The 13,272-nt window shown below is 46.9% G+C and overlaps 3 protein-coding genes across 3 annotated transcripts; 2 read left to right on the forward strand and 1 right to left on the reverse strand.

Annotated features, from left to right (window-relative positions):
* The first annotated feature begins 111 nt into the window (after nucleotides 1–111).
* On the forward strand, nucleotides 112–5,543 carry LOC108102020 (E3 ubiquitin-protein ligase Arkadia). Its single transcript, XM_043209201.1, is given in 5 exon segments — nucleotides 112–797; nucleotides 854–2,280; nucleotides 2,282–4,300; nucleotides 4,357–4,481; nucleotides 4,552–5,543. Coding segments are annotated over 5 exon segments (3,840 nt in total). The 5' UTR covers nucleotides 112–697; the 3' UTR covers nucleotides 4,721–5,543.
* A 49-nt stretch (nucleotides 5,544–5,592) lies between these two features.
* On the reverse strand, nucleotides 5,593–7,782 carry LOC108102076 (WD repeat-containing protein 55 homolog). Its single transcript, XM_017206719.2, has 2 exons — nucleotides 7,655–7,782; nucleotides 5,593–7,581 (listed from the first exon to the last, which is right to left on the reverse strand). Exons 1-2 carry the CDS (start codon nucleotides 7,660–7,662, stop codon nucleotides 6,099–6,101), a joined length of 1,491 nt encoding a protein of 496 aa, XP_017062208.1. The 5' UTR covers nucleotides 7,663–7,782; the 3' UTR covers nucleotides 5,593–6,098.
* Nucleotides 7,783–7,999: 217 nt separating this feature from the next.
* Nucleotides 8,000–13,243, forward strand: LOC108102065 (Bloom syndrome protein homolog). The gene is made up of 4 exons (XM_017206705.2): nucleotides 8,000–8,236; nucleotides 8,291–10,683; nucleotides 10,755–11,577; nucleotides 11,656–13,243. Exons 1-4 carry the CDS (start codon nucleotides 8,125–8,127, stop codon nucleotides 12,879–12,881), a joined length of 4,554 nt encoding a protein of 1,517 aa, XP_017062194.1. The 5' UTR covers nucleotides 8,000–8,124; the 3' UTR covers nucleotides 12,882–13,243.
* Nucleotides 13,244–13,272: the final 29 nt, after the last annotated feature.

Below are 13,272 nucleotides of genomic sequence, written 5' to 3' on the forward strand. Positions count from 1 at the left end.
TGAAGTAAAAAAAAACATTCGGATAACGATAAACTTGTTTTATTTTTATAAAAAATGTAATAAATAAAATTTACCGAACCCGTTTTTATTCCGAAATCAACTATCGATTAGTTAAGGTATCGATACTGAACTCATCCCTATTGCGTTGTCTAAAAAAACCGAACTTAATTAATAAGAAAACTAATAAGTTATTAAGAGCTTCCGTGGAAAACAATCTCGTCATCCGTCTACTTAAAACAAGAGCCAAATTTTTCATTTCTCACTTCTGCGATTGAGTTTTCCTGAAAAACTGTTGGGATTTTGACGTATAACAATGAAAATTTGGACGGAAAATTGGTGCTGACCAAAAAGGAGTGTGTATTTGACAAGCTACGAAAAAATTACAGATTTTAAACTTTAATTGGTGCTTCATAATCGGATTTGTGCTTTTTCGGGAGATGCAACCATAAAAATCATATTTTAAATGGATCCACTAGAGATTTTTGTGGCAAGAATTCGAGAGCCAAACTGCTAATTGCTTGCTTTCGGAACATAAAAGCAAACTGGTCTCCTTCAGCCAGTTATAACTCATACTCGTAATTCAAACATTTTCTTTTCGTATATACATATACATATTTTCAGTACATTTTTGGCATATGTGCGGTGCAACATTTCTTTGTCGCTCCGTTGACGTTACCCTAGACGACTGAAGAGATACATGGATAGCTTGGATAAAGACCAGGATGAGCTGCGCCATCAGCCGAGGGTCACCATGTCGTATGGCAGTGTGGCCACGAGTCCGGCCAGCCAGGAAACCCGTAAGGTCGCCTCTTGTCCAGTGCCAGATAGTAGTCATTTTTTCGGTTTCTTGCAGATTCCCAATATGCCATGTACTATAATCAGCCGCACGACTCGCTTTCGGATAGCTACATGCTAATGACGCCGTTCCTTTCCGGTCCGCAGACCCACAGTAACCCCAGTCATTCGCCGCCCACGTTCACCGCCCTGGTGGCGCCACGTCGGGAGGTGGCGTCCACATCCGGATTCGAGGCCACGGCCGGGCGGTGCGACAAGTGCAGTTCACTGGCTGGATTGTGCCGATGTGAATCACTGGCCAGCAGCAGCAGCCGTTATGCGGACTCCACCCAGGGACAAATCCAGGCGCAATCCCAGGAGCCGGCACAATTCGTGGAGCAGCCATCCTCCTCTACGGCAGCGTCTACATCCAATCCGCCCGTTGCCCATGCCATTCCACGTCCCAAGCGAAAGAAGACTGAACCCCTGAACATGGAGCAGGAAGGTGATAATGCCGGTGACACGGTGGTAGCCTCCATTAGCGGAACTTGGCCAGCCGGCGCCATGGAGGAGCACGCCATGGATGTTTCAGCTGTGGTGTACGAACTGCCCTCAAGTTCGTTGCAGCTGAGCAACAGCTCCTTCGATACGGTTCCAACCGCTGTGAATGCGTACGATGATGTAACGTCCAGTGCCTCGGACACGGAGCACGGACAGTTTGCCCATACGCGCACCACCAACACCACGACAACCACGTCGGCGGTGCAGGCGCACAAGAAGAAGGCTAATCGTTCCAGTGATACCTCCAATTCCTCCTCTGGCGCCGTCGATTCGGATGCTACGCCAAGCACGAGTGCGCAGTCAAGACGGCGGCAGATCAACCACTTTTCTTACCGCAGCTCAAGAGCAGCGGAGCCGGAAAACGAGAGTAGCGACGATGGCTGGGATCTGCGAGTACATAACTCTGCTCCGGCAATTCAGCCCACTGTGACGATTATTCGAGGTAGAAGATCTTCCAGCGAGACGGAGGCAGGGCATGCTGATCACACCTACTACAATAGTCGACGAGCTGTGGGCGGAGCTCCGCCGGATAGCACCTATATGCGGGCAGCTTACTGTTCCACGGCTACCCACACCACCCGCAGTGTGGATTACGGGTCTCACATTAGTCGGAGATCCGTTGAACCGGCACCTCCGGGATCACCGTCCACAACCTCGGAGCAGGAGCAGTCCCATCTGGTGGAAAATATTCATCAAGAGCAGCGCCAGGATGAACCGAACGCCCAGGGCATGTTCAGCGCCCGAGGAAACTCGGGCGTGTTATGGAGTCGAGTGCGTCCAGCAGATGACACAATCCAGCCCAGAAAACAGATGCGCTTGGATCTCCCAGGACGGTCTCCGCCTAGCTCGTCCACAAAACTGTCGCCAACGAACTATAATTCGTTTCAGCCGGGTAGAAGTCGGCACCGCACATATGCGGAGCAGGGAACCAGTTCAGGGCAACCTGCTCCATTGACTTTCCCCCGCATCTTCTACGCCGAACGCAAATGGGCCCTGCGTTATTACCTACGTGGGACGACCGAGGGATACGCAGTCCTCCTTGGAGCTATCTAATCTTCCGTCCACTTCAACGGGCCGGCGCGGCAGTAACGTGAACCGCGGCGATGCGGTGGTTCTGACTGCTCCGGATTTGCAGTTGGATGACTGGTCCTCGGACTCGAATGACGATGATGACGACGTGGTATTTGTTCACTCGACCCGAGAGCCCATTGCATCGATTGACTTAACCTCAGATGACGATGGTTTGGCCAATGACACGCAACAGCAGAGGAGCAGGGAACAAGGAGGAGTTAGGGAGCGGGAGCGGGATCGGGATCGAGAGCACTATCGCACCGACCATCAACTTAATGTGGAGGAGCCAAGCCACGAGAGGAGGCCACTATACAACTGTGCTTACACTCTGCCATATGCTCGTAGAGCAGATAGACGAACGGAGCCGAACAGTGATGGCACCTCTGCATTCGCCTTTTACAGCGGCGCTCTGGCGGACCGGGCTGCCATCTCCGACCACAACTATAGCTACGAGCTTGACCAGTTGATGGATCCCACCGCCGGACACTTCTATCCGCCTCGGTGCTCCAGCATGGACTCCCAACGCTACTTTCTTCCCATCAACGAGTCATCGATGTGGATGCAGGGACATCAACCTACGCATGCGCCACCATCGCCGTTGCCCCCGCCACCGATGCCCGAGAACTCGTCTGCCGAGGCCTTCGTGCGCCATCAGCAGCGGGCACCCACCTCAACGCCCAGCAGCTCCTCCAACGGACAGGCATCATCGCAGCAGTCTCGCCGGCGACGCAGCAGTCCGGCGAATGTGTATCATCGCTATCATCCGTACTATATGCCCCACTATGCGATCACAACACTGCCAACTGTAATGGAGGCGGAGTACTCACCAAGCCTCCAGCCACATCCTCATTTCCAGGGAGGTCCTGGCGGAAGCAGTCGCAGTTCCTTAAGCGGCGCTTTGAATGCTGCTGCAGTGGCGGCCACAGCGGCGGCTGCTCAGGCGCAAACTTTCAATGACCTGCTCTCACAGGTGCACAACGAAGGACGAGCGGCAGCAATGGAAGCCGGTTTGGACGGCGATAGACGAACGCCACCGCATGCCATGGTGCATCCACACCAGCAGCAGCAGCAACAATCGCAGAGGCAAACCATCAATCCACCCGCGCCTGGTTCATCATCGAATGGCACTATCGGGGCAGCGGTTTCCCCTCCACCGCCGCTGGAAATGTACTCTGGTCGCAGCACCATTCCGTACTGCGGATCTCCGCCTTTCAGTGTTCGACGGTCGGAGGCGGCATACAGCAATCGACAGCATTACCAGCCGCAGCCGCATCAGGGCCACCAGGCGCCACAAAACCAAATGCACGCCCACATTCATCCGCCTCACCGGGCCAGTGCCATTGTGGCCACCTCGTTGACGCCGGCGCCACCGTATCCAGTGCATCAGAATCTGTGGTATCGTCAGCAGAGCATGCAGGAAATGCACCGTCGGCACATGACGCCCACGCCCATCGATCTGTCCTCGAATGCCCCGCTGCTGACGAGCACACTGCGTAACGGATACTTGCACAGTATCTGCAGTTGTGTGCACGCGAGAAATGGTCCTGTTTCCAGCCTGGACCCCGCCTACTATCCACCGTACGATGCTGCAACAGCTGCTGCTGCTCCGCCACCACCTTCTCAACAGCAGACACCAGCCACATCTGGCGCTGCTAGTGGTGGCGGGGCACCACAACCGAGTTTGAGACACCTGCAGCTCCAGTCGCAACAGCAGCCGCAGGCTCAACAATCTCCACCGGTTATGCAGCAATTGCAGCGACAGCGGGCAATCCATCACCACATGTTCCACCATCACTACTCACCGTTGCATCTGGAGATCGGACTGGCCACGCCACTCTCTCTGGGCTCCCGTATCCTTATTGGACCATCTCGTCCCAACCGGGGAGCAACCTTGGTAAGAAAATCAAACCCATTTCAATACATATATATTAATTATTAAAAATGCTATAGGAAACCATTGAGCGGAATACCTTGCCACACAAGTACAGACGTATGAGGCGGCCCAGCGAAACGGATGAGGATGCGGAGAAGTGTGCCATTTGTCTAACCCTCTTCGAGATCGAGAACGATGTGCGGTAGGTTTACATGATGGCTTTTAAAATACCCCGTAAATATGACTCAAACTTCCATTGTAATGCCTTCCAGCCGTCTGCCGTGCATGCATCTTTTCCATACAGATTGTGTGGATCAGTGGTTGGTCACCAACAAGCACTGTCCAATCTGTCGCGTCGATATCGAAACCCACATGCCAAACGATGCCATGGCGCCGAGCTCCAGTGGAGTCACCGATGCCGCCAGTACAGCCGCCTTATGACATTGTGTGCATGGAATCTTTATGTAAAACCCTTAGACTGAGTTCGTCGCGGCAGGCATCGATAAAAGAACAAAGAAAGAAAAAATCTTAAATTCTATATACAAACCTTACAAAATATTCAACCCACCGCAACGCATGTATTGGGCAGAGTTGACAAAGCTTGCTGCCGTGTTGCGCGGAACAATATCAAAAAGCTAAATCTGTTTGGCTCAATTTCTATATCTAGGTATACTAAGTGATTCGGCAAATTATTTCCTATACATACATATGTACAAATTGTCCACGTTTTGTGAAACAAAATTCTTGTGATAAGAATTTCATAAATATGCGTATATTGTTATAGTATAGAATTCCCACGATGGGCGTAAATATTTATTTAGGCCCAAGCCTGTTGTTATATTTTTAATTGTCACACAAAACTACCATATATCAGACCCGTATTTTAACTGCTTGTAAATCTGTTCGCCAAGACATTTTATTTATCAGATTGATTGATATGTGTAATTAGATTTTTGTTTTAGGACTTTTCTAAATATTTTTAAAAATTTAAGTGAGTAAAGAAAATTATAAATTTTATTTCTCTAACTTTTATATGTATATTCAGTCAAAACTTTGAGCTATACCTTACCCACTACTGCTCAATATCTCATAACGTGCCATATAAGTGATTTGATTCGATGCAATTTTTAAAAGCTTGAGCTAACAAATAATATAACTTATAATGTAAGATGGAGTTATTTTATCATAAAAGTTTTTGAAAACTTTTCGAAATAATATTGTTGTCTAAGACGGCAGAAATCAATAAATAATCAAATTAAATACATTTTTCCTTTGTTTTAATTCCCCCTAAAAAAACGAAAAAAACTAGTTGGTTTTCGATTGGATGTTTAGTTAATCAGTTTAATGTTGTGAATTGGTTTATTACAGATAACAGTTTTTGCGAAATATAAACACGCAACTTTGTGTAAAATCTTTCGTGCAACAAGCTAAAGACTGATACCTACTTACAAAGGGTTTGCTTTACATAGAATTTAATTAAATCAATTCTACTATGCATCTGGATGGGCAAATTTCTTTTAATTTTGGAAAAATATGTATATTTGTAAACATATTTCAAAAATTTCTTTGACCTATTTCACTATGAAATTGTTCATCTAAAAACATACTTTTTTTCGGTTAACTATGTAAAGGTCCATTTTTTAAAACAAAGCTGCTTTAAATCTCTAGTTCTCTTTAAATCCCAATGTGGATCCGAGATTAATTCTAAAAGATAAGATAATCTTTAACTTATGACAACATGTAGTTCCCAAACTAGCATTTTTAACACCGACCCACATAAGGAGTCCAGCTATCAACACTTGCTAGCAAACATTTCTTTCTAGGCTGTACTACTGGGCCCAGCGCCTGGATCATCATCCGCATCTTCTTTGGTCAGGTCGGCGAAAAAGTCTGAGGCATTGGTGCACTTTGAGGAGGGAAGGTTGTGACGCTTCTCTTTGTACGCATTGTGCTTTTCGTTGTACTTAATGTCCCCAAAGTCCTCGAAATATTTCACGTTCCAGAACCGCACATCGTTGTTGTGGGAGGAGGAGGCGAGGAGCTCGCCGTTGTGGTTTATGTCAAGCGACTCGATGGGCATGTTGTGCTGCCCCACCACACCGAGATTACGATAAGGTGCAATGTGACAAGCTCGAATATTACCATCCTCCCCGGCAACGCAGGCAATCCTGTCCGTGATGGGAATCATCAGGCTTATAGGGCTCTTAATGCCCGGATACATGTCGCAGTGGTAGCCGAACTGGCCCCAGTTGTAGGTATACAATCGCCCCTTGGAGGTGCCCACAACCAGCTTGGAATCACCGCGGTAGATGCCCATGCAGTTCAGCTCCTCCTCGTACGGCTCCGATTGCACGTACATCTTTCGCGCACCGATATTGAAAGTCGTCAGATATCCATCGGCACTGGTTGCCAGTAGCAGCTTGTTCTGATCGTTGGATATCAGCTGGGTGACCTGATCTTCCAGTTCTTTGAGCTCAAAAACTGCTTTTTTCGTTCGCAAATCCCACAGCTTGACTGTGCCCGCATCGTCGCCTGTGGCGAAGAGATTTTCATTCAGCACGTGCAGTGTGTTGATGGCATCGTCGTGGGCTGTTTCGTACAGCTTCTTTAGCTTCTCCGTCTCCATATCGGTGACCATAACACATTTGTCTTTTGAACATGTGACCAGAAAGCGCCCATCCTCAGTGAACTCAACATCACGACAGGCCTTTGAATGAACCTCGATGGTGCGAAGAAGCTTGTTTTCCTCGTTATTGTACTCATACAGATGCACATCCCCAATAATGGTGGCCAAAGCGATAATGTCGCGATCTGGATGAAAGCAGATATCCGTGATAAAGTCCTCCAGCTTGATCTCTGGCGGGGCACTGCGGGGTTTCTTTATGGCTGCTATAATGGCACGTACAGTCTCGTCCGATTCATCGTCTTCGTCCAGGTCGAAAGTGGACTCCGGTTCCTTTTTGCTGCCCGATGGAGTATCATCATCCTTGCGTCGCTTTGCACTCGTTGCTCCTCCGGCTGAAGCACTGGCCTCGTCCTCCGCCATCGAGTCATCTGAGTCGGAGTCCGCTGCATTCGGATCGAAACTGTCGTCGCTGCTGATTTCCTCGTTGCCATCGTAACTGCTGTCGCCATCGTTTTCCGGCGCTGGAGCACCCATATCCACAAGGTCGTACTCATCGTTGTCACTGTCCGACTCGTTCAGCACCTCCTGCTCGATCTCCGCTATGACTCCCACCACCATGTCTTCGTCCAGATCATCCAGTTCGTCTTCGTCGGAGGGGGTCTTAAAGTTGTTATGCCTGCGAAAGGAAAAACCGTAAATGGACTGTTGTAAAGGCTTGTGTTTATTTAAATGAATAATTTAATACTCACGTATGCATAATATTGTTAATTCTTTGATTGGGAAAAATGCGCTTTTATTTACCACGTTTAGAAATTGTTTGGATACCCCGGGAACAAGAGGAAGCAGAAAGCATGTCGCTTGACAGCTGTTTGCGGGCTCAGAAGATCTGGCTATTTTATAGCTAGATTTTTGCCAATTTGTGAAAGTGTTTTGCTATATGATTTCCCTTCCGATTTTATATATGTATATTTGTTACCGGAGTTACACAAATTAAATTATGGGTTTTTAATGGACTCGATAAAGCAGCTATTTTAAAACTACATCTAAGCAATCGTTTGGTTAATATGCATTGTCAGGATACGGTCACATTGAACCACATTTCGCATTGTTTCTAATATAATTGCGCGCGATTTTTTATCCGGAGTCCGGATTTATACCTAATAGTAATGTTTAGTGGAATCAAAAATTAGTTATTTTTAATGTAAAGCGCTGGCAGCTTATGAAATCGCAAGTCGTCATGTCTAGGAAACCCGCTGCGCCCAGAAAACAGCTCACACTTAGCAGTTTCATTGGCCTGGATAATAATTCCCAGAGTCAACCTAAGACAAATGGTATGCGCATTAATCTAAACAAATTAATAAAGCTAACTAACAGTTGTCTTTTAGCTACAAGTGCGAGGACCAAACCCCCAGCTGTTTTTAATCCTATTTTCCTGGACTCTTCATCTGATGAGGAACCTACCCTGAGATCCAGTCAATCCAGCAAGGATTCACTGAAGTCCAGTCAGTCTGGCAAGAGTGCTGAGGCCGCCAACTTTAAACAGTACAGTTATTACAGCTTGGATGACTCGCCACTAGGCAAACCGATTAAAGAGAGTGAAAAAACCCAAAAGTACCGGGGCTTGTCGGAGTCCCCTGAAAATAAGTCCTTTGAAGATATCCTGAAAAAACCGTCAGTAAATAATTGGAAAAAACCAGTTTTTTCACTTTCTGACTCTCCTGTAGGTGCAAAATCGATAGCAAAGTCAGATGTTTGTTTCCTTGGGGATTCTCCTAAAAAACTTTCGCAAAATGAGAGGAAACACACGGACTCTCCTCATCAAAAATACTCTTTCGAAGACTCACCAAACAAACTCAATGGAGGAAGACATCCCCTACTCACGTTGCCCGAATCACCGCCACCTCCAGTGCAGGTTAAGAAATCGGAAAACACATGCCCAAAAAAATCTTCACAAAATGATCCTATCAAAATCGAGGATTCTTCAAAGAAGACAAAAGTTTCAGAGAAAAAGCCTGCTCTCTCCAATCATGAATCACCTCGAGCTTCCAAATCATATAAAGGTGGTCTAATCGAAGACTCCCCGAAGAAGAGTGACAGTGGGCAGACAGGATACAAATTGGGTTCGGTGAAAGAGACTTCCGTCCCAAAATCAACGTCTGTCGTACTCAACAAGGAAAGTCTCAACGAACCTTCACCTTCAACGGCACCCCCGAAACCCAGACTTAGTGTGGCGTTTGACAACTCTCTTGCTGATTACCTAAAGGATCTGGCTCAAAACGACAACTTCAGCATTGATCCCAATAAGCAGAACGTGGAGGGTCTCAAAAGAACTCTGGGCTTCTTTCGCACAACTTACATCGAGCTGATGGAAAAGTATTGCTCTCTGATTGATCAAATTCCCGCCATGCACTTCAATGAAATATCCGGGTTTCAACCAAACACGTTTTTAAAACTCAAAGTAATGCGACAGAAGTTTAAGGCGCGAACGCAGCTTCTGCAGAATACGCTAGATAGGACTGAGAGCAAGCTAAAAGCTGAGCAAGACGCTCTGGAGAAGGAGGAATTGGAATGGGAGGCCGAACAAAATCAAAGGTCAACAAACCAAACAACACCCTCACCGCCAAATAGCCTTCAAGTTATGAACTCTAAAAAGCTTATGGATTTACCAAAAAGGAAACAGCTTTTAAACGACCTTTGTGGAGAGCCGGAAGATATTGTGTCATCCACCAAAGCAAGCAATACGATGCCCAAACGACAGCAGTTCCTACAGGATTTTTGCGGCGATCCAGATGATTTTTCGCCGCCCAGTAAGCCAAGCAATCAACCCCCAATACAAAAACGGGAGCAGCTCATCCACGATCTTTGTGGGGATCCAGAGGATTTCTCTCCACCCAGCAAGCAAAACAATCCAAAACCAGAACCTAAACGACAGCAGCTCATTCACGATCTTTGTGGGGATCCAGATGATTACTCGCCACCTAGCAAACAAAACGATCCGCAAATGTTGCGAAAACGCGAGGAAATAATCCACGATCTGTGCGAAGAGCCAGATGATGACTACTTGGCCCAAAGCATGCTCCTGGATGGCGATTTGGAGCAGGAGCAAATGAATGGACCGACCCAACGGACGGCAAACAGCGAGATGTATGATGACGATGATGACTTGGCAGGACTCCTGGCGGAAATCGAGGACGAGCACCAGCAGATGCAGGGCCGTAAGTCCGAATTCAATGGCTATGGATACAAGGATTTCGAGAATGTAAAGGTGAAGGAAAAGCCAAAGCCAAAACAGCAAGTTGTAAAATTGGATGACGATGGCTTTCCCGAATACGATGAAGATATGTTCGAGCAAATGCACTCCCAGGCTGCAGCCAACAACTCTGTTTCCAGCCCAGCTCCAGTTCCCATTAGTAATAGAAGCGTTGTACCTGCCAAATTGTCCACTGCCACCGACAGCCAAAAGTTGTCGGGTAACTTTCATTCTAACGTGCACAACGACGGCATCACCGGAGAGTTTGATGGCACAAAGTTCGAACACTCTACTAGACTTATGCATGGCTTAAGTTACAGCTTCGGTCTCAAGAGTTTCCGTCCCAATCAGCTGCAGGTGATCAATGCCACACTTCTGGGCAACGATTGCTTCGTCCTGATGCCAACGGGAGGAGGAAAGTCGTTGTGCTACCAACTGCCTGCTATTTTGACCGAGGGTGTGACTATTGTGATCAGTCCGCTCAAGTCGCTGATCTTTGATCAAATCAATAAATTGGCGTCTTTGGATGTGAGTAGAAAATTATACCTTGCTGTTTAGAAGTGACTTTAAAAAAGTATGTTTTATTTTTTCTTCAACAGATCTGTGCAAAGAGTCTGAGTGGGGAGCAAAAAATGGCCGATGTAATGTCCATTTTTAATGATTTGGCGTGCCATCCACCCATGGTCAAACTGCTCTACGTAACGCCGGAAAAGATAAGCAGTTCTACTCGTTTCCAGGACACGCTCGATACCCTGAATTCCAACAACTATATTAGCAGATTTGTCATTGACGAGGCTCATTGTGTTTCCCAGTGGGGTCATGACTTCCGTCCGGACTACAAGAAGCTTGGAATTTTGAAGAAGCGTTTTCCCAACGTTCCCACCATTGCCTTAACTGCCACAGCTACTCCGCGCGTGCGTTTGGATATTCTGGCGCAGTTGAATCTGAAGAATTGCAAGTGGTTTTTGTCCAGTTTCAATCGCAGTAATTTGCGTTACAGAGTGCTGCCCAAAAAGGGTGCCTCCACGTTGGACGATATAAGTAGCTTTATTCGAACGAAGCCGGCCAACTCCAGCGGCATTATATATTGCCTTTCGCGCAAGGAGTGCGATGAGACGGCCAAGAAAATGTGCAAGGACGGCGTCCGTGCGGTTGCCTATCATGCAGGACTGACGGACAACGAGAGGGAAAGTCGACAGAAAGATTGGCTGACCGGCAAGATAAAGGTCATCTGTGCCACTATCGCTTTTGGCATGGGCATCGACAAACCGGATGTGCGGTTCGTTTTGCACTATTCTCTGCCAAAGTCCATCGAGGGTTACTACCAGGAGGCAGGTCGAGCAGGTCGAGATGGTGAAACAGCCGATTGTATCTTATATTACAACTATTCAGACATGTTAAGGATCAAGAAAATGTTGGATTGTAAGTGATCAATAATTTGTTTGAAACTAGGTTTAACTAAAATAGTCTTTAAATCTTTAATTTTATTTGCTTTTTCAGCCGATAAAGCTCTCCAGTACAATGTGAAGAAAATACACGTGGACAATTTATACCGGATTGTTGGCTACTGCGAAAACCTCACTGACTGTCGTCGCGCCCAGCAGCTGGACTACTTTGGGGAGCATTTCACCAGTGAGCAATGTCTACAAAACAGACAGACCGCCTGCGATAATTGCATAAATAAGAAGGCATATAAGGCTCTCGACGCGTTAGAGCAAGCCCGTAAGGCGGCACGAGCTGTCAAGGATCTGTGCGACGGCCGATCCCGCTTCACGCTTCTTCATGTAGCCGACGTTCTGAAGGGCTCTAAGATCAAGAAAATTATGGACTTTAACCATCACAAGACACCACACCATGGAGCCTTAAAGGACTGGGATAAAAACGATATACACAGACTGCTGCGGAAAATGGTCATCGACGGCTTTCTAAGGGAGGACCTTATATTTGCCAACGACTTTCCACAGGCCTATCTGTATCTGGGTAATAACATCAGTAAACTAATGGAGGGAACGCCCAGTTTCGAATTTGCTGTGACCAAAAATGCCAAGGAAGCCAAGGCGGCGGTTGCAAGCGTTTCTGATTCCGCGGCGAGCAGTAGTGGTGATGGAATGCGGGAGATCCACGAGCGTTGCTACACGGATCTATTGGATCTGTGTCGAACCATTGCCAGCCAGCGGAACGTCACCATGGCAAGTATCATGAACATTCAGGCCCTGAAGAGTATGGCCGAAACCCTGCCCCTCAACGAAAAGGATATGTGCAGCATTCCTCACGTGACCAAGGCGAACTTTGAAAAGTACGGCGCCAAGCTGCTTGAAATAACATGTAACTATGCTTCGGAAAAGCTGTTGATGCAGGCCGTTTTGGACGAAGAGGAAGAGCAGAAAGCAGCAGCTAAGCAAAAACCCAGCTCGTCAGGTTGGAACAACGAAAGTGTGGATTGGGACAGAGCAGTAGCCTCACAGGGCGGTGCCAACACTAGCGGCGGCAGTGGTTTCAACTCCTTTAGGGCGGGTAAGCGGAAAAAGATGTACAAGGCAGGAGCCAGCAAGAGATACAAGTCCAGCACATCACCGGCGGCCAGGAAGAGCACATCAACAAGGGGCGGCAAGGCCGGCGCCAAGCGTGGAGGTACCTCAGCTGCCTCATCATCGTCTGGATGGAAGTCGAAGAAGACAGGAAACAGCATGGGCTTCGACTTGATGCCCTTGCCAGGATCGAAATAACGTTAGCTCAACCGTTTGAAAAACAACTTATACATAAAGAGCAGCTCTTTTGCCTTTGAATCTGCAGGTATTGATTCCATTTAAGGTTTTTTTTTAAACAAAATGGATAATCATCAACCTTTCACTTGGAAATTTGTAAAATGTTACTTTGTAAGATAAACAGACTTTTCTAATTAAGCTGTACCTATATAATTTTCGTTAAATTTAAAAATGTGTACGATTTGCATAGTTTCTGGGGTAAAACCTTTATAAGTTGTCAAAACATTTGTTGTTCATCCCACGTTCACCCCTAAAATTTCTGTTATTAGAAGAGCTTATCACTATGAATTTTTACATAAACTTTCATATTTTTCAAACAATAACAGCACTATATTATTTGCTCCCCAAAAAA

This window comes from Drosophila ficusphila, unplaced genomic scaffold (assembly GCF_018152265.1).
Source record: "Drosophila ficusphila isolate 14025-0441.05 unplaced genomic scaffold, ASM1815226v1 contig_791, whole genome shotgun sequence".
Classification (NCBI taxonomy): Eukaryota; Metazoa; Arthropoda; class Insecta; order Diptera; family Drosophilidae; genus Drosophila; species Drosophila ficusphila.

Excerpts from the sequence above, each read along its gene's own strand:
- LOC108102065 (XM_017206705.2), top strand. The coding sequence starts at position 8,125 with ATGAAATCGCAAGTCGTCATGTCTAGGAAACCCGCTGCGCCCAGAAAA. Across the intron at positions 10,684-10,754 it reads ATAAATTGGCGTCTTTGGAT|ATCTGTGCAAAGAGTCTGAG; the intron begins GTGAGTAGAAAA and ends TTTCTTCAACAG. Across the intron at positions 11,578-11,655 it reads GATCAAGAAAATGTTGGATT|CCGATAAAGCTCTCCAGTAC; the intron begins GTAAGTGATCAA and ends TTGCTTTTTCAG.